The following is a 21,631-nucleotide window of genomic DNA, read 5'->3' on the forward strand; positions in this document are numbered from 1 at the left end:
GGATGCTCCATTGTGTCATTAACACTTTTTGCTGAAGTTTTTGACTTAAGACGAAGGTATTATATAAAAATAATGCTACCTGAAAGAGGGACAGGGAGACTTAGAAGTAAAATGGTTGCTTTAATTAGTTACTATTGGTCAAAAATTTTTTGACCGATCAAATCAATAAGGGGAGTCGAGTCGAGAGGATGAAGACTAGTACAGAAGGTCTCGATTCTCTTAAAGATTGTCGATGAATTGAGTTAACAAGTTGAAATATTGAGGTCGAAAGTACGCTGTGCAAAGTGGGCAATTACTTGGATTTGCGTTTTGCGAAAACAATTATTTTTGAACTGTTCGAGGAGTGACACATGGTGAAATAGGATTGGTTGGTTTGCTCTATAAATTAAGAAGGTTCAGTAACAGTGGGAGGATGAAATTCGTCTTCAGAAAATACTCACGCACACTCACATCCTAGCAAATTTCTGAGTATGTCTCAAGTCTCTTTTCTATAGGATTCCTTCCATGTCTTTTAATTTCATTGAAAATTCCTTGTGATTTTATTTTTCTGCAGTTTATTTTCCTTTTGCAAGTTTTTTTCCTCTTTTTTTTAAAGTTTTGTTTTGTCATTTTAAATTTAAAATCCTTCGACTGCGTTGTGTTTGAGGTATTTAATTGCTTTCTTTAATTTGAAGTCATTTACTTCGTTTTCTATAATTTCGATTTCGAGCAATTTAATTTCAATTTACTTTCCAAAGTTTTTGGTCCTTTCTTTACTTATTCGAGTGGAGACATTGGTGCAATTTTGAAACTGGTATCCATAAAAAATAAGTAGATTTCGCTCCCAGACCATAGATATCGAACTAACCTAAATTTACAAAAAATCTGCATAACAAATTAGCACATCCGGTGGTATAGTTTTTTATAAAATTGTGTCAAACATTTTTCATTGTGATCTTGTGTTAGTGCATGCAACTTCAGACTGGGAGAATTATTAATATGGCTAAAGAAATTTCTAACAGTAATTTAGAATCTTCAAATACTAATGTTTCTATTGTTATAGCTCAAACTTCTGCAAGTTTAATAACAAATGTAGAAGGTGTTTTTTCAAAATTCTATTTTTGAGAAAAATGCTGCAGTTAATAATGCAACTACTAGAGGGAATGGGCATAGTCCACCTCCCAGAATTTCTCCAAATTCAATGCAACTGCCAATAACTATAGGTTGGCCTCCTTTTGATCTTCCTCCCGGTTACACTCCCCTTATAGGAAATTTTGTACCTTAGGAATATAACAAGTGCATTTAATAATCAACCTAGTTTTTCTCATTCAGAAATGAATCGAGAATATAATGCTGGTTTAACTTCAAATAATTCGAAGTCTATGCCTGCTTTTTGACAACATATCGATGAGAGTCATAATGACTTGGTTAACTTATTAACTCAACAAATGACTACCATTTTGAATCTAATAATGACCGATAATAAAATTAAATATGAGTATTTGGCTAGACAAGTCAAACAAATTGTTATTGACTATACTGAGGGTCAACCACATAATCAAAATTTCGGGATGAATCCTGAAATTTGGGTTTCGACCGAAAAAATTTACATGTTAATCCCAAAAAAGATGAAGTTGAGCTTCATATTATTCAACGCGATCAAAATGTTGATGAGGTGCTAAACAGTGCATGCTCTAATCAGCATGGAGATCATTATCAAATGACTAGAATTATCGAGAATGTGTTTAATAGTATAGGCATCAATATAGAATTTATTAATCAACCTTACTTTGTGTTGGTTTTCATTGCTGAGGTACAAACAGCTGAAGTGCCGAGAGGTGTAAAGAATCCTAAGATTGCTACAAGGTTGCTGGGAAAGTAAGAGAATCGACTATTGAGTATATTGTTCGATACATGATCGAAATAGGAAATTTGGTAAATGATGAAAATTTGAAAATGAAGTTTTTTCCTTCTTTCCTAACAAAGAATGCCTTCACTTGGTTTTCGAACCTAAGGCCAAATTTGATTTTAACATGGGCACAATTAGAGAATACTATCCATGCCCACTTTTATAGTGGAGAATTGAATGTCACTATATTTGGTTTCTATCAAACGTGACGCAAATGAATCAATTGATGATTTCATGATTCGATTAAAAAATGCACGTAATCGTTGCTATGTGTCACTACCTGAGAAAGAAGTAGTCAAAATTGTGACTATGGGCCTGGATTTTTATATGCGACAAAAATTATTGAATGTTCGTATTTCTGATTTAGCTCATTTGGCTGAGAGGGTCCGACAAATTGAGTTGCTTAAGAAAGAAAAGAAAGCATTTAAAAATGATATGAAGTCTAAAAATTATAGGTTTCTTAATCGAAAAGAAAAAGTTTCTTATGTGGACATGGAGATTTCGAATGAAGATTCTGAACACAAATACTTTAAAGTCGATATGGCTTAATTATAAAAAGGCCACCTTATGTGTGTTCTTTATTGAAGAAATTCTTGAATATTGATAAAGTTAATGAAATGAAGTATAAGGGTGGCAAAAAGTATAGTTTCGATATTTTAAAGTTGGAACAAATTTATGTGTTGCTTAAAGATAAACAATTGGTTTTACCAGAGAAAAAAACTTTACCTTCAGTTAAAAATTTGAAAGGAAAATCTTTTTGTAAGTTTCATCAAGCAATTAGTCATTCGACTAATAATTTTGTTTGTTTCAGAGATTTGATTCAAGAAGAGATCATGGAAAGAAGGTTAAAGTTTGATGAAGGCAAAAAAGATATGAAGGTTGATATTGATCCCTTCGATTCTACTGCAAATTTTGTTGAGCCTTAGTTCTTTGAAGTGAACATGGTTGGTTTCACTTCTTTTGAATTTGATACCACTTTGGGTAACTTTGAGGCTAATGTCCGATAGGTTTATCCTGGAGTAGGAGATAGCTAGTTAGACTTCTTAATTGACCAGAAGCTGAAAGATAGGGATGTGTCCTTATGTCTCAAGTACAATGTTTTTTTCGATGCAGAAGCTACTGCAATATTAGAAAAAGAAAGAATGAAAAAGGAGTTAGCTCATAAAGAAGAGCAAGTCTGTCAGAGACATTATTCTCGACATCAAGAAGGGCAAAGTTCTCAAAATCCTCAAGAGAATTACTCCCCTTCATTTAATCTTTCTCAAGCAATTGGAGCTCAGTGGATTAAGAATTGTCATGAGTTTTGTGATTGTGAAGTACAAGAATATCGATAGCGCCAGACTCAAAGGAGTTATCGACGATTTAATTGGGGTCGTCATCCATTTCCTCGAGGAAGAGCAAGAGAAAATCGGGGCAGAAGATATTTCTGACGAGTTACATCAGAGAATCCAGCATCAATTTCTGCGGATAAGGGAGCAAAACCTTCTGTTCATACAAGGGTGGTTTTTCCATTAGATGGTGAAACTTATCCCAAAGGAGTACGATCTCCAGTAAAGGTCGGTAAAGGTAAATCTGTCGAGGTTGATCCTGTTAAGTCCAATGAAAAAGATGCTGATCTCGATGAAGAATGTTTTTAAGAAGGAGAGAATGAAATGGTGGGTACAGTTTCGATCATCTCATCAGAATTTTTGGAGAGCTATGAAGGGAATCTTATTGATGATTATGAAGATAAATTCGAAGATGAGACTTCCTTTGCTTTTGTTTGTGATCATAAAAAAGTAGATCGCTTTAATAAGCCCATTGATGTTCAAAGGGCAGACTGCGTCCATTACATATTAAAGCTAAAATGGGTGATGTTGCTGTTAATAAACTTTTAACTGATGGTGGTGCAGTTATAAGTCTTCTTTTAGAAAGAATGCTAGTTAAGGTAGGGAAACATATTGATGATCTGGTCCCAACCAACATCTCTGTTATTGATTATAGTGGGATTTTGACTCTAGCAAAAGGTCTAGTTACTCTCCAAGTTTAGATTGGTTCCATAGTTCAAACTACTATTTTCTTAGTAGTAGCTTCGAAGGGGGGTGCAAAGAGAGTAGTTACTTGGATTTGCATTTGGTGGGAACAGTTATTTTTTGAACTCTTTGAGTGACACATGGTGAAATAGGATTGATTGGTTTGCTCTATAAATTAAGGAGATTCAGTAACATCAGAGAGTTGAAATTCGTCTTCAGAAAACACTCACGCATACTCACATCCCAACAAATTTCTAAATTTGCCTCGAATTGTTTTTTCTGTAGAATTCCTTCCATGTCTTTTAATTTCTTTTAAAATTCCTTGTAATTTTATTCTTTTGCATTTTATTTTCCTTTACAAGTTTTTTTCCTCTCTTCTTTAGAGTTTTATATTTTGTTATTTTAAATTCAGAGTCCTTCGATTATGTTGGAGGCATTTAATTGCTTTCTTTAATTTGAAGTCATTTACTTTGCTATCTGTAATTTCAATTTCAAGCAATTTAATTTCAATTTGTTTTCCAAAGTTTTTGGTCCTTTAATTTTTTTAACTTGCTCGAATGGAGTCTTTGGTACAATTTTAAAACTGGTATCCATAGAAGAAAAAGTAAGTTTTACTCCTAAACTATAGATATCAAACCAATCTAAATTTATTAAAAATTTGCTTAACAGTTACATATATAGAGCAATAATATTGATTCTCCTCCCAATTACATTGAAAACAAATGCCACACCAAAATTGGTTTTCATAATTTCATGTAATCATCATTAATATTGCGTGCACCATAGTTGTGCTAAGCAAAAGTCACATATGACAATTCTATAAGCCTAGTTCTTTATGATTGCATTATTATGCTTTAATCACGGGTGGTTCATGAATCCCTCTTGATCAATTCCAGATAGGAACTTCTCTAATGGATTATTATTATTGAAGTTGGGATGGTCATAAAATACAATTGGCCCTTCAAACCCATTTCCATCATTATTTGGAAGCTCTATATCCATGTGTGAGCCATAGCCTTGGCGGGGTGTCACACTTCCTTCTTGAGAAAGAATATTATTGGCCATTTCATTTTGGTAACATTGATGATCATCATCATCTTGCATAGGGTATTGTATTCCACAGTTCGAGTACTCCATTTTTGTTATTGGTGCTTCAACATTATTTATGCCACAATTGGTAGCACCAATTGTAGAATTTGTCATTAGACTCCCAATAATATCTATCTCCTCTTGCAAACTTGCAACCTGCCCAAAACAAAGGACAAGATTATTATGCTTATGGAACACATAACATTTCGGAAATTAGGTTTGGAAGATTGAAAATTTTGGGGCGTCTTTGGTTTTTGTTTTCGTGTTTTGTTTTTATTTTTAATATTTTTATTTTTATAATTTTATAAAAATATATATATATATATATGAAAATAATAATTGTTAAAAATAAAAATAAAAAAGTAAAAATACAAACAAAACGTACCTTAGATTTTCAACGAAAGTTTTGAATTAAATATCATTCTAAAGAGTCAAAAGTTTTTGCGTGTACCAAGTGTACGAAAATAAACTCGTGTGAGGATCAATTCTTAAAGTTTTGCAATGATTGAACTAATTATATTCTAATGCATGATTCCCCGATAATTGCAAGTAATAAGAAAAGACTTAAAATGCGAGCTCGCAATTAATAGAAATCTCAAACTGGTAGAGGTATTTATGGATCATATTCGATTTGAATATTTGTAATTTTTATTTGAATTTGATTTGAAAATTATTAGTTATAGATTCAATTTGTAAGGTTATTGGATCGGATCTGATCTGATTTGATCCGCACATTAATAGGATAACATTAAAAATTTTATGTCGATATTCACATATTTGCGGATCTACAAAAATAAACAAATAAATAAGTATATATATTTTTTTATGTTTAATTATCATATATGTTGTATTATTTTAATTTTATTATTTAAAAAAAATATGTTTAATATTATTTTAAAAGTAAACATATTTAAAAGAATAAAAAAAATTTATTGATATTTTTAATAAAAATAAACTTTTAAAAATATTTTTGTGTTTTGTAAATATATTCGATATCCAATTCGATCCGATTTGCAAATATATAGATCAGGTCGAATCAGATCCAAATTTAAAAATTGCGAATATTGGATTGATTGATTTTAGTACGAATTGAATCGAAATTTTGACCATATTCGATCTGATCCGATCTGTGTTCATCTATACAAACTGAAATTATATGTATTAAATTAAATTTATAAATATTTATATATCTTTATTTAATAGTTTAAATTTTTAGGATAAAAAATTTTATAACATAACGTCAAAGTCTTTAACTATAACAACAGGAAACTCTTGCATGATAGGTAGTTTCATGACAAATTAATTTTTATATATGTTGTCTTTTTTTTTAACAAAAAATTAAACACAACAACAAGGTGGAATATCAATAGAAAAATATTAAACAGATAAAATAAATTAATTTTTAATTATTTTTGGCAAAAGTTATCAATAATTCAAAAGATCAAATATCATTATTCTACTTTTTATAATTCTTAATCAACCTGTTGATTACTCTTATATATCTTTATTTATCTTTTTAACCAATAATAAAAATAGTTTAATTTTGATGCACTGACATTGACAGTATAAAATATTTTATACAATTATATAATCATTCTTTTGAATGACCACTTATGTGAAAGGTAGTTATTTTTACTAAAATAGCATTAAGTAATAGGATGCACATATAAAACTATTTTACACTGTATTAAAATTAAATTCTAATAAAAAATTAATATATAATAAATTAAAATTATATACATTTTTTTGTAAGCTAGATAGATGAGAAGAGTTATACTCACATGGGATACTTTTTAGTTTTATTGTAATCATACTAAAAGTTTGCAGTAGTTTTGGACGATTTTATTATAGATATATCAGATATGACGAGTTCGTCCAAAACTATAGTAGATATATTAGATATGTTTTCACCTTTAATTTGATTAAATAAAAAAAGAAGAAGATAAATAATCAATTTTAAAGATATAAAGATGAAGTAATATAGCAAATGGTGAGGGATCATAAATCATAATAGAATATAATGGAAATTAATAAATTAAATTAAACCTGTTGCTGCAATGCATAGATATGAGAAACACAACCATAAATAGGATCTTGCATGCGAGCAAGAGCTTCATAAGTGATAGTGATGGCAGCATCACTTCTATTAAGGATTGGAAGATGTGACAATAGCCTTGACACATTACTAGCACCATAGATCTTATGAACCGCTGCAAAATGTGTTGCTGCTTGGTCATAAGAGAAGTAAGGAGCAAAAACACAACCACTACCACACTTTCTCCTTAGGAACTTGCATGCTCCACATGAAGATCCAAACCCTGTCATTATCCTAAGTTTTTTTTTTCTTTCAGGTGTTTTTCAATGATTTCACTACTACAAGACAATTGTTTAAGAAGGGTTTAAAGATTCCATCACTTTTATAGGCATCACTTGATGGGAGCTTCATTTCTTTTTGTGTGGTATCCAAAGGACATTTCTCACTTTCAGTAAATAATTTTTTTTATAATAAAAATATTGTTAGCATTTATCTAACTAAGTCATGTTACCAGAAATTCGATTAATCTTATTCTATTTAATTAATCCAATTCCAAAATTTTTTAAAACATTTAGCTAACGTATGTCTTAAAAATATATTTTAAGATTACCAAAAAAAAGCTTTTATAAAAATCTTACAAATTAAAATTCAAAATTTTAAAGCTTTTTTATATTCATTAAAGTAAAACATTTTAAAAATTTCTATTTAAAGGCGTGTTAGTTATATCCTTAAAATTAAAATACCTATTGCCTAAAGTAATTCATGTCTATCTTCAATAATTAATAATAAATTTTTAGTGAGGAATTAATAATTGAGTTAATATTTAGATTAGTCTCTTAAGTTGTAATTGTTTTTTAAATTGGTTGCCAAAATTTTAATTACTCAACTTAGGTTTTAAAATTGACATACCTAACTTACGTTAATTTTTCGACCATTTTTAATTAATGTCTTGACGTGATATATTAATATATATAAACCGTCAATGACATGTGACAGAAATAATTTACTTCAGAATACAACATCGATACAAAATTAACGAAAAATAGTTAAAAGAAAAATGTGAAAAAATATTAATTTTAATAAATTAATTAAGTACATTAAAATTTGAAGTATTCAATTTTAAGAACCAAGTAAGAATTCAGTGGTTGATAATTACTTTAAAGCATATTTCTTTTGGGTCCCTTTTGTGGCCTACAATGTTATTTTCAATTAGGGTAATATTTTCCTCATTTGTGTGCCTCAAAAGGGCTTTTGGTTGATAATGTCTCTTTCTTCTTACGTGACAGTTATTGAATACCCAATCATCATCATTTCTTGGGCTTTGGGAAAAGGTTTGAGAGTTTTTGAGTTACATGAATCATGCATGCTTTTATTTAGCTCATATAGGAGTAGTTTGTTAGCTTAGAGTAAATGACTCATTGCGGCTTTTTTGTCTTGATATTGTTAATGGCCCCTTAAATTCCTTAGTTTAATGCCACAATTATATGCCACTTGTCATATTTTTGCGTGTTTTAACTTTTAATCCTGCCATAATTCATGTTTAGCTGTTGGCCACTTAAACTAATTAATGCTCTGAGGTGTGTTAAACCAAACCACTTTTGTTTTTATTTTTTGCTCATTTGGCTGTGTTTACCACTCTGATCTTAATTTTTAAGGATTTGGTTAAAGCACTTGTTATAATAAAGCAAAAATTAAATAAAACATTTCATTGAATTTTTTTATATATTTTTAATGCAATCTTAACTATATTTATGGCATTAAAAAATAAAAAATTACTATTTTTAGTATTTTTAATAAGTAATTTTATAATACTTATTTGCTAATTCATAATTTTAAATAAAGATAAAGATATTGGGTTAGAGATATGATGACAAAAAGAAACTGTGTTTGTATTCTTCTATTATTTATAATTTATAATATTTTGATAAATAAAAATTAAATAAATTTAATTTTGTTCCAAAATAAAAAAATTTATTTATTTTTATACTTATCGTCTGTTTAAAAAAAATTATTCTTGTATTGAATTTTTATTTTTATCAAATAGGATTTTTAGACCAGAGATACAAATATTAAAAGCTCTCAATAGTCAATACATAACAATTTGATCATATTTGTGGTAATATTTTCTGAATTTATTCTATGTCTATCCTTTTTCCTCTCTTTCAAAATTGCATTAATAAATTTTCTATGTAACAATAATAAGGGTGCATAAGAAATAAAAGTTTTTTTTTTATTGTAACAATAATAAGCTTTGGAAGAAATCAAGAAAGTTGTGTAAGGAGGAGTTGGGGGACAATGCCATTGACACTAAGATGACTTTTCTGGTTTCTGTCACTTCAAAACTCAAAACCTTTTTTGTCTTTTGATTGATGGACTTTGCATGAGGATAGGGAGATGAACAACACTTGGGGCTTTAATTTCGAGTTTAACGATGTGTGTGTCTTTCCCTATCATCATGCATAGTGAGTGTATTAATCATCATTGCTTATCTCTTGAAGCAGTGTTTTTGGCTTAAATATAATTAGCAGTAGCTATGCCAGCTTGTACATACATCAAATTTCATTATTATCAATTCATAATTTATATTTGAGAGAGACCATAAATCATCATATTCAATAAAGGTTAATATAGTCATATACATGGATAGAGTAAGAAAATAAGAATTTTTACATACCTATTTGAATTTTTGTTTAAAGAAGTTTTTATATTTATAAAATACTAATTTTTTATTTTATTATTTATAAGATAATTTGGTTTGATTCTGTAAAAGTTAAGTTATGCATTTAATTTTTGTCGCCATTAATTTATTATATTAAATGTTGATGTTATAGTTTACTATATAGAAATACTCATGTGACGAGACATATTACATCATTGTTTAACTTATACCATATTAACATTTTTTTTTTTTGTGGATAAGGGAGGTTAAAGACCCCAAAACAAAAAATAGAAAAAAGAAAAACTAACAAGAGCCTCTCGGCCTTAGAGAACCATAACTATCTAACAAGAGAGAATTTGTAATGTTAGGAGGCGGAGTATCAACCAGATGAAGACCAAGAGGAAGGTGCTGTCCTTTCTTGGCAAGAGTGTCAGCTACAGTATTCGCTTCTCTCAGCGTATGCTTCCATTCAACCTTATGAATGCGGCTATTTAACAAGCTTATATCGTCAAGGAGAGGTTTGCAAGGATGAGAATTAGTACAACCTTCTCTTATAAAATTAATAGCCATAGCCGAATCAGACTCAATGAGAACATGAGAGAATTCATTTGCTACCGCAATGTGCAGACCCTTTACAATGCCCCAGAGCTCAGCTTGTGTGATGGAGCAACTACCTAAATTGCAAGGAAGCCAACAACAAATCTGCCAAGGTGGTTACGAAACATTCCTCCACAAGCTGCATTATTTTCTCGCTTGAAAAATGATCCATCCACGTTCAACTTCATGCAATTCTATACAGGGGGATACCATTTTATCATGCTTATAACTACAGTATGATTTCTTTTTAATTGGAAGCTTTTCCTCATAACGCTCAACATCTCTTTTCTACGGAATTTAATAACTTCAAAAGCTGCTGTTGGGTGCATCCTCTTACCTTCAAAAATATATTTATTACGGAAGAACCAGAGACATGAGCTTGCCACTCCAAAAATACATGAAGTTTATGGGAACTTTAATAGAGCAAAATAATTACGGGAACTTTACGGGACCAAAACAAAAAAACCAAGTATTTTATGAAGTTAAAAAAAACTTATTATTGAAGTCTCATTTTTTTTTTTGAAAGGAGGAGTTTTTTTTTTTTTTGAGACTCTACATATTGCATAAATGATTTTATTGTCAATATATGTAGTCGATTTTATCTAACGAAAAAAAGTTTTACTGTTGTTGTTTTGGAGAGTATTTGTATCTTTTGCTAAGGTACGAGCTAATGAGATTCGGAGATCATAATCTGACAATATTAAAAGCAGGTTGGAAATTAAAGAAAATTTACAAAACACTCCAATGTTTAAGTCAGTAGTGTTTTAGGTGATAATGTATTAAGAAAAAGTTAGCTGCCAAGTTTTCCTTTCTCCCTTATTTATACTTTATGAGATAACGGCTTAGATATTTATTGTCTTTAATGTATGTGTTTAATGTTATGATTTGACATTTTCGTAATTTTATGACTTTATTAGTCTTAATAACATGCCTGTTAACTAGTAATGTAACATACCCATTAACTAGTAACGTAACATTCCCGTTAACTAATAATGTAGTATTCTTATTTAATTATAATATCGAGTATTATTCTTGTTTAGAACAGTGCCCCAACTTGAGTATCTTGACTTAGCGACTTTATTAAGAATATCCGAATTTGATGGACCAAACCTATAAATAAAATTTTTGCAGTCAATACTTTGGTTTGTTTTGTGGATAATTTCTTTTTCCATTTTCTTGAGTAACTCTTAGCTATTTGAAATTATTTAGGCTAAGTTTATTTAAATTTTATTGCCTTTAAATTTTATAATTGCGCCTTTACATGTTACCATTGTATCAATATCATGTTAACAAGTTCATGACTTCATGACCTCACTTAATGAGCATTTAATGGATTTTATTCTTGTCGTTCCCAATTTAATGAGCTCATGACTTAATGATCTTACTTAACAAGCATTTAATGCGTTCTACTCTTATTTTGAACTGTGTCCCAACTTGGGTCTCTTGACTTTTCCACTTAGTCTAGAATAGTCAAATTTGCTGGACAAATTGAATTTATTTCCGAGGTGGTCCTTTTCATGAGGAGGATGTTGGCTTTGTCTTCCAACATTACGATCTCAATTGGTAGGGACGTCTCAAGATCTCGACTTCGTTTGGCTGTATTCTCTCGAGGGAGTTTCAGCCTGCTGTGTTCATCAATAAATACTTAATGACTGAAAAAATCGAGTTGGAGTTAGCTCATTTACCTCTTGAGGATATTTTGTCATGAGTTTTGAGGATGATCTTTTACTCAGTTACTAATGTCAGAGACGCTGAGAAAGAGATCTCAAATTCCCAATCTGAGTATGTGAATAGAGAGAAGGAACTTAAGAGCTTTACAATTCAAATTCAAAGCCTCAATGCTTCTCTCATATCCTTACAAGAAGAGAACACCAACCTTTCAGGATTTGTGCTTTTCAAGAAGGTCGTTAATGGAAAATAATTGAAATGATTTAGTTTGCCTTTTGTAAAAAATTTTCTAAGTTTATTAAACTCAGTTATTTTTACTTTTTGTATTTTAAACTTAGTGTTTTGGGATTAAAACACTTTCGGTTCTTAGTATTCTGTATTTAAATACTTTTCGTGCTTAATGTCTTAAACTTTTATGTTCTATATGAGACAAGTTTATTTTATAAATTTAATTGCCTGTGATTGTTTCTATATTTAGGTTAAGTCTAATAGACTTTATTGGCTTTGTTATAATTGTACTTTAACTTATTGTACCATTTTATTGATATCAGTGGGTTTTGAATAATGCAATAACATTATAAATAATAGCATTAAAACATTTAAATAAATTGGCATTATGAAATTGTTATAAAATCAAATGCTTAATTCAAATACAATTTAATGAGAATTATAATTGAAAACACAGTGGGGCCTTGTTAAAACTTGAGTTAATAGAAAAAGAGTATCTTTTATTCTCTTATCGATACTTCTTAACAGTACTATCTTTTGAAATGAACAGCATTCCATATTTTTTGGACCTTAGTACCATCTAAGTTCTCTAATTTTTATGTCCTTTTGCCCGAATTTTCTTTAACCCTTCCATTCTAAGTAGAGGCCAACTTTCTCTAAAATACCGAGATTCCGATCTCAGCCTATTTTAATTTAGGTCTTCTCCTTGAAAACTCCTAAGTCTCTTATAAAGAAATAAGGGTTTTCTAGGTTCTGATTTTACTGACTTAATTGCGTAAATATTTTTTCCATCAATATGATAAATGACCCTTTTTAAGAAATTCTAAAGTTCTGACTTTAGGGGATTACCCCGAGCTTCTAGTTTTATTAGGTGATGGGGCTGAATTTTTTCGTTTAGTTGAAACCACTTTCGAGACGTCCTCATCTCGCATATACTCGAAGGCTATTTGATGAATTTCTTCATTACATTTTACATCCTTAGAAGTCAATTGTCTATTAAAATCACCTTCTAACAAGTCAGCTATGAGGCACAAACACACGACTTTAGAGTTCACGTGTTAACCTCTAGTAGCGCCTTATTAAAGCAATCCAGGTAATCTCGGATGCTTTCTGCTACTTTTTTATCTACACCAAGTATGTAAATCAGGTGCTTGGCCTGAGTTCTTCTGGTGGTAAAATGTGTTATAAACTTTGTCAAAAGAAGAAATGGATCTGGAAGGTAAAATGTTGAACTAGGCCATAGCGGGACTTGATAATGTTACCAAGAAAATCTTACACCGTATTTCATCACTTACTCCTTCAAGATCCATTCTTGTCTCAAAAGTATCAATGTGCTCCTTTAAGATATGTTGGCTTGTCAAAATTCTTAGGCAAACGAACCTGAAGAATATGGGGAGCAAATGGAGTTTGGTCCATAATCACATTCTCTTGAGTATTTTTGTGTCTTTTAAGATATGTTGGCTTGTCAAAATTCTTAGGCAAACGAACCTGAAGGACATGGGAAGCAAATGGAGTTTGGTCCATAATCACATTCTCTTGAGTATTCCTGTGCCTTTTAGGACTTGGACTCCTTTGTGGAGTCCGTCTCCTCATTACATTGAAGCGAGTCCCTCCTATGTTCTTGAGGTGAGCGAGAACGTCGATGATCGTTCTCATGACATCGCCCATGAGCCCTCTCTGGGGTCCTCCTTTCACAATTATGATCCCGACCTCTAGTCGTTCGACTTCGAGATCGGGATTGCCTTGACTGTGATGTCTCTTTCAATCGGCATTCCAATTCTTTTACTCTATGGTGCATTTCCTGCATTGCATGAACGTAGTACTCTTCTGAACCAGCGAAATGACGAACTCCAATGTTTTGAATCTCGCGATTTTTGAACCCTGGAGAAACTTAATATTCTTGATTGGTAGGTGTGGTGACATCAATCTGATCTCTATCATCTCGATTTTGTTGTTCCTTGAAAGAGTGTTTAGGTTGATTACTGATTGTATCTTATGATTAGCTATGGAACCAATAGCATAAGATTACCATAGACGGCACCAAATGTTCGTACTTTTTGCTAAGGTGACAAGTATAAGATTCGGAGATCCTAATCTGACAACGTTGGAACCAAGCCGGGAGGGCAACCTGCAAAACACTTCGATGTTTAAGTCAGTAGTGTTTTAGGTGATAATGTATTGAGAAGAAGCAACCTGCTAAGTTTTCCTTTATCCCTTATTTGTACCTTGTGAGATAACAGCTTAGACATTTATTGCCTTTAATGTACGTGTTTAATGTTATGATTTGACAATTTTATAATTTTATGATTTTATTAATCTTAATGTGTCCATTAACTAGTAACATAACATACCGGTTAACTAATAACTAACATATCCATTAACTAATAATGTAACATACTCGTTAATTAATAACGGAGTATTTTCATCTAATTATAATCTCAAATATTATTTTTGTCCAAAACAGAGGATTATGTTTATTGAGACATAAAAATTGTTACAATTCTCTTACTCTAAGTTTGACATTTTCCTAACAATTAAAATTTAAAAGGAATCTGACATTTAAGTCACAAGATTAATCAAGACTCAAGAGGTTGAGGTTAGAATTTGGAAGTATATTTAATTTCTTTCAGAATTAAAAGTAGCTCAAAAAATATTTTATATATGATAATCTCATGAAATATTTGTAGACATTTGTTTGATTCAATACTTATTAGCTTGTTACTTTTAAATGTGTATTTTGGTACATGTATTTTTGACATAAGACTTGCTACTTTTTACACACGGTAGAGGGAAATAATACTTTATCACTCTTGTTTCCATGAATTAATTAATCAGCTAAGTGTTCAATAATAGATACAATCATAAGGTTTAGCTCCTCTTTTTCTCAAAAGATTTAACTCTTTCCCTTTAACGTTTTTATCTGCTTTGATTATTTCTTTTGAGTTTTGCTCGTCTTGCTTCAGTTTTGGTATCCTTTTGTTTGTACTTTTCTCTCTCACTCTAACTTAGATAGCTAGGTAGCTAATAAGTTTTGTAGAACTTCTTTTCAATTTTGATGCCTAGGCTTTTAGGTTAGGTTGGAAAAGATGCTCGAAAAAATTGCTTAAAAGTCCCCATTCAAGTTTCTTATTTTGCAAATTGGAGACCTACTTTTGACTAATTGTCACAATTGTGTTACGTTATTATTGTTAGATTTTCTTAAATTCATTTTAATATACAGATAATATAAAATATTTTGTACAATTGTTCTCAATAAATTAAAAAATTAGTCCGATTAAATTATTCAATCGAATTCGAATCAAAGTTTGGATCAGTCTGTTAGATCCGGTTAAACCCAAAATAAAAATATAAATTAAAAATTTGAGATTTAATTGAAAGATGCACAAATTGTTGAAGTTGTTAATGCAAGTTATGTTGTTGGAAATTTTTTTTTCTATTGTATTATGTTATGGTAATAATATGGACTAAGTATTCTTAGTTCGAGCCTAATAATAATAGAGGATGTGATAGAAATTAGAAAACGATGAATATTTTTAAGGTATGTTGTGTTAAAAGATAAAATTATAAAATTCAATTAAGATTCTATCTTATTTAAAAATTATAATTATGTTAATTTTAGTTTAACTTGTATATGTTGTGTTGATATTAAGTCTAAAATCTCAATATATATATATATATATATATATATATATATATATATATATATATATATAATTTAGACCCAATTTTCGTCCGATCTAAATTTAAGTATAACAATGGCACGAAAATAATAAAATTTTATCATATTTAAAATTGAATTAGGGTCTTAAAAATATATTAAGTGAATATTTAAAGTTGAGTCCAGACCAAAATAGATTCGATTTTACTTAACCATACACACCAGTATCAAGTTATATAGATAGTTAAAAATGATGTTGCATAAAAAGGGGAAAGAAAATTCTTCATTGATGGTAGGTTGACTAAATTACAGTATGTTCATCGCATAATGTAAACTAGTTAATTACGACTTCAAACTGAAAATTAACGAGAACCTCATTTAATTGAATGTGCTTGAAAATCGTTGATAAAAACAACTATCATTTGTGTGTGACAAATGGTTAAATGAACGCATTGCACAGTATATACACAATCTAGATATTGACATGTTAGAACACGCCTAAAACCATACATGTTAGTTTTGAAAATGGAGAAGTACAATTTTGGTTTCAAATCAAAACCTCATTCCTAAAATATTTTTGGCGTTCAAAATCGTCCTTCCTCTAATTCTTGAAAAAAAAAATACCCTTCTTTCTAATCAGAGAGAACAAAGTAGAAGGGAGAAGCCCTTCTCAGTGGAATGGTTTCTGTTGCCATTGCTAGCATCCAACAGCACTGAATCACCGCAATCCTGATTTAGTAACAATGCAATAGCAGTCAGAGTGCAAATCAAAACCACAATCAAAGCAACAAGAAATTTTAATAGAAAATAAACAGAGAACTAAGACCAACAAAAAAGAGAAGTACTATATAATAGTGTGATAACAAGCTAAATCTAAGTAAGTAGAGGCAAATAGCACTAAGAAATGAAAATCTCGGTAGTAATTGAAGATGAAAGAATAACTGTCTTGGAAGCACGAAAAAGAGTAACATAATTTTTGCATAATAAATTAATAATCAATAGAAAACGCGGAAGAACATGAATGAGGCAATCATGAAAGAATAGGCGGAGGGTGACAGAAGTGGGGTTCCTGGGTGTTGGTAGGTCTCCAAGTCAAGTGAGATCCATATTTTTAAATTAAAAATAAATAAATACATAAAAGAGAAAAAAGTTGCTATAAGCCAGATGAGGGAGAGAGAGATAGAGATGGGAGGCTTTATTTTTCAAAAAGAAAAAGAAAGATACAGAGAGTGAGTGAAAGCTCTTGCCCAGGAGGAGAAAAAGAAATTGGGGAGAAAGAAAAATGCTCTTTTGATTTTATTAAAGAGGTAAATCTATTATATATTATAGAAAAAATATACATAACTAACTATTAATCTGTCAATTATTGACAACAATCATTAATTATTATTTTTTAATTAAAATTAAAAATGTATTGATATCCATTAATTAGGATTTTGAAAATTAGGATTGTAATCTAGTAAATATTTGCAACGTGAATCAAGGAGTCACGCAACCCTAAATCCTCTCACTCTTCTCTGGCTATCTTTGTGTCTGGAACTTACACCGTCACCGGAACGCCACCAACCACCGCAATGCCTCCCTCGTGATTTGCAATGCTGCTGACCGCCGCAGAGCCGTTCTTGTCGCGATTCGCAGTGACATCGACCACCACAGCGCCCTCCTCGTTGCGATTTGCAGCCTGCCACCACCGTATCGTTGTTCTCGTTGCAATTTGCGGCGTCGCCACCACTGCTGCAACCCTTTCCCACACGATCCGCCACCACCACCGCAACTCTCCTCCCCTCGCGATTTGTAATTTACTCTCGTAGCCCCTCTTCCCCCACCACCGCCGCAACCCTTCCCCTCGCGATTCACAGATCACCTGCTCTCCCCAATGCATGCCCACCAACACGGTAACTAATGAGGTCCCTACAGTGTTGTTTCAGTTTTTTTTATTCTTTTTTTCTTAAATTTTTCATATTTGAAGAAAGGTGTTTTGGATGTTTTGAGACTTTTTTATGTTTTGATATTTTTTTCGTAAAATTGCAGGTCTTTTTTACTGAAATAGGATGATTTTTAAGGATGGTATTATGCAACTTTACTTCTTGTTACCTAACATATTTATTTCAGATGAGGATTTTTCTCAGTGGTTTAATAAGTCATTTCACAGACTATTTTGGACGTTTTTACCGTGTATCGAGGCATTCCGGCATTGTAAGCCGTTGGTGAGTATTGACAGCACCCATCTGTATGGCAAGTATGGGGAACGTTGCTTGTCGCGATTGCACAGGACGGGAACTCCAACATACTCCCTGTTGCATTCGCACTAGTCGAGGGTGAGAATGCTGAGTCTTGGTCCTTCTTTCTCTCCCACCTGCGTCAGCACGTGACACCGCAGCTGGGGCTGCTGGTTATATCGGACGGCATCAAGGCCACGCTTGAGGCTCCGGATGGAAGATGGCTACCTCCAGCTGCATACCAGGCATTCTGCATTCGACATGTAGCAGCAAATTTTGCCCTAACCTTCAAGGGCAAAGACGCAAGGAGGCTTCTTATGAACGCGGCGTACACTAAGACCGAGGTAGAGTTCTATTACTGGTTTGATATTCTGCGGTCTGAAGACCCAGCGACGTGTGATTGGACGAACCGGATTGAGTATTCGTTGTGGACAGAGCATTGTGATGAGGGCCAGAGATTCGGGCACATGACGACGAATATCTCTGAGTGTGTGAACTCAATCCTCAAAAGTGTCAGAAATCTCCCTTTGTGCTCGCTGGTGAAGGCAACATATGGAAGGTTGGCTGAACTATTTGTCCGCAAGGGGAGAGAGGCTGAGGCCCAGCTGGGTACCGGACAACAATTCAGTCAACACTTGATGAAGTGTATCGAGGCCAACACGATCCATGTCAGGAACTCGCCCAGCACCCCTCTGCAACGCCTCCACAGGAATAGGAACGGCTCTCGGATCCCCCAAATACATCTCTGGTGACAAGAACCTCTTTCCATGCTAACTCCACCACTGCAGGAAGTCATGTGAGGGTCCAGGGTCTGCAACAACATCGAACCGAAGAATGTGGTCCGCACGGCGCTCCCAATGAACATGCCAGAACTGAAGAGTCGACGGGAACCAACGATCGCTGCCTCTCCTGTCCTTCGACATCAGAAAGTCGATGTTCAGGGCGGGCTGCGGACGGGGCTGGACTCCACCGAACTGCGGTAAAATCCTGTCTATCTGATGCCACTCTATCACGGTAAAGTATATCAGTGAGGTCACAGACCGCCACATTGCCGTATGCCGAGGCTCCAACACCTCCGGACAGACAACCTGCACTACCTCGGGAGAGCTATATGGCATCCACATAAACTGCAGAAAGATTCCAACATTGTCAGGCCAATTCATGATCCAAAATCATAAAGTTTAATTAATTAAATAAACATAGCCGATTAGTATACTCACATCACTAGGCTGTAACATGTCTATCCTCAGTCTCCACATCTGCACTCTAGGTCCCTTCTCGCTACCGGAAGGATTGTAACCTGACCACCTGCATCTCACATCGGTGTTATAGCTAATTAAAAGTGTGACAGCTTTGTATAACATAAGAAGCGTACATGGAATAAACTATTTTAAATTGAAATAGAAAAGTCTGAGTACGGTACCTCGAGGCCAACGGCCAGTTGCACGTATCATACCCAGCAGGCCTAAACCTAGGAAAGCGCCAAAAAATCTAGGACTGAAGTAACTGAAGTAGGACTGAAGTAACTGAAGTGGGCCCGCTAACTTCTCTACATGTCTGTTCGCCACTCGGCACATGCACCGGTACAACCATGCTAGTGCTGCAGACTCCCAGCTGTAGGTACCCATCTCCTCAAGCCTAGCTACGTAGGGAAGCCATCTGATGTGAATGCGGTTGCCGAACTTGTCGGCAAACAGCTGAGTACCCAACAACATCATGATATATGCACGAGCAAAGCGCCGCACAGTCTCCTCATCGGCTCCCGCGGGGCACTCTCCAAAAGTCTCCTGGAACAAGGTGCAGTTTACAACGAACTTCTGAACTTGGCTCAGAGGAGGAATCACTCCAAGCAACTCCTGGAACCACAACCAAGCAGGACGGCCACCCTCGATGTATATTTGGAAATCTGTAAGGCAACCACTGACATAGCGCCCGTCCACTGGCAACCCCAACTGGTACGCCACATCCTGAAGTGTGATCGTAAACTCTCCGAATGGCATGTGGAAGGTGTGCATCTCCGGACGCCACCGCTCGACGAATGCACTAACAAGGGGCTCATCTAATCAGAACCATCTATCGTTCAGCCTCGTAAGATGGTATAATCTGGCCATCTGCAAGTACGGAACGTATCTCTCATCGAGTCACTGCCCTGCTGCCTCCGCATACTCGAGATGCAACGCTGGGGCTGTCAAAACATGGACCGCATACAAAAGCAATATAATAAACCACATACAAAAGCAGTATAATAAACCACTACCAAGACCGCATGCAAATCCACTTACATAAACCGCATACAAAACCACTAACATAAACAAGATCAAAGACCACCGACATAAACCGCTAACATAAACTGCTAACATAAACTATCAACAAAACTTATCTACAAAACCACTAAAATCAACTGAACGCAATACCACTAACAAAAACCATTAATAGAAATCGTTAATGTAAACCGCTAACATAAACCACATCCAAAGCCACTAACAATCCCACATGTAAAATCACTAAACAAAAACCACTAACAATACCACATGCAAAGCTAGTAACAGAAACCGCTAAATTAAACCACCTACCAAACCGCAAACAAAACCACTTTAATAAACCACATGCAATACCACCAACAAAAACCACGTGCAGAACCACAAAAATATAGCACCAGGAAAAAAAATCACTAACTCGTCATTGATGACCCCGGCAATATGAGCCATTCCATCCAACCGATATAGTCTACCTGGATCGTCCTCCATCAGCTAAATAGTCTGCTCGAGCCTTTGTCGAAGCGAATCTGGGTCGTTTTCTCTGGAATTTGGTGGGGTCTGAGAGTGGAGAAGTGATTCGAATGGGGTGTATTCGAATTCCTTTTATAGTAAAATCTAGTGTAATTCGAAACAGGTCAATTCGAATTACTACTAGTGGCGAAACAAGGATAGTTCGAATCAACTTGTGTCGAATTAACTAGGTATAATTCGAATTGCATCAAGTCGAATTATGTAGACTTCTTGTGTGATAGTAATTCGAATTGCATCGATTCGAATTATGCATGTTTCACGTCTGCATGTAATTCGAGATTGCTTGATTCGAATTACATAGGATTCAAGTTCGAAATGAGGTGATTCGAGCTACATTAATATGTGCATTGGTTGATTGGTGAATCAATTTTTCTTTTGGCTGAATCCTGTAATATGTATCTCCACATGGCTTATTTCAGTTTTTTACCCTTAATATTATGACTTTTTATCAACTAAAAGTAAAAAAAAATAGAGTGAATGGTCAAATTAATCCCTGAAATATCACGCGTTCTCCAAATTAGTCCCTGTAAGATTTTTTTAATCAAATTCGTCTTTTAAAAAAATTAAATTAGTCTTGTTAGTCTTTCCATCACTTTGTTTGTTGATTATGTCAAAATTTGCTATTTTAACAGGTTAAGTGGTACCCCAACATACACCTAGAAGTCTTAATTGACTATTAACATGATTAGTTTATGAAATTAGATAAAATCAACCCTAAATTGAGGGATTCCAATGTCTCAAGTTTTTTTCTACCATTAGGTTTTGATTTGATATAATTTCATAAACTTA

At 33.1% G+C, this 21,631-nt stretch overlaps 1 protein-coding gene across 1 annotated transcript; it reads right to left on the reverse strand.

Annotated features, from left to right (window-relative positions):
- Window positions 1–4,596: 4,596 nt before the first annotated feature.
- On the reverse strand, window positions 4,597–7,355 carry LOC112701137 (LOB domain-containing protein 33-like). Its single transcript, XM_025751935.2, has 2 exons — window positions 7,036–7,355; window positions 4,597–5,145 (listed from the first exon to the last, which is right to left on the reverse strand). The coding sequence occupies exons 1-2, from the start codon at window positions 7,312–7,314 to the stop codon at window positions 4,759–4,761; spliced, it is 666 nt and encodes a 221-aa protein (XP_025607720.1). The 5' UTR covers window positions 7,315–7,355; the 3' UTR covers window positions 4,597–4,758.
- Between the last annotated feature and the right edge of the window lie 14,276 nt (window positions 7,356–21,631).

This window comes from Arachis hypogaea, chromosome 7, assembly GCF_003086295.3.
Source record: "Arachis hypogaea cultivar Tifrunner chromosome 7, arahy.Tifrunner.gnm2.J5K5, whole genome shotgun sequence".
NCBI classification, from domain to species: Eukaryota; Viridiplantae; Streptophyta; class Magnoliopsida; order Fabales; family Fabaceae; genus Arachis; species Arachis hypogaea.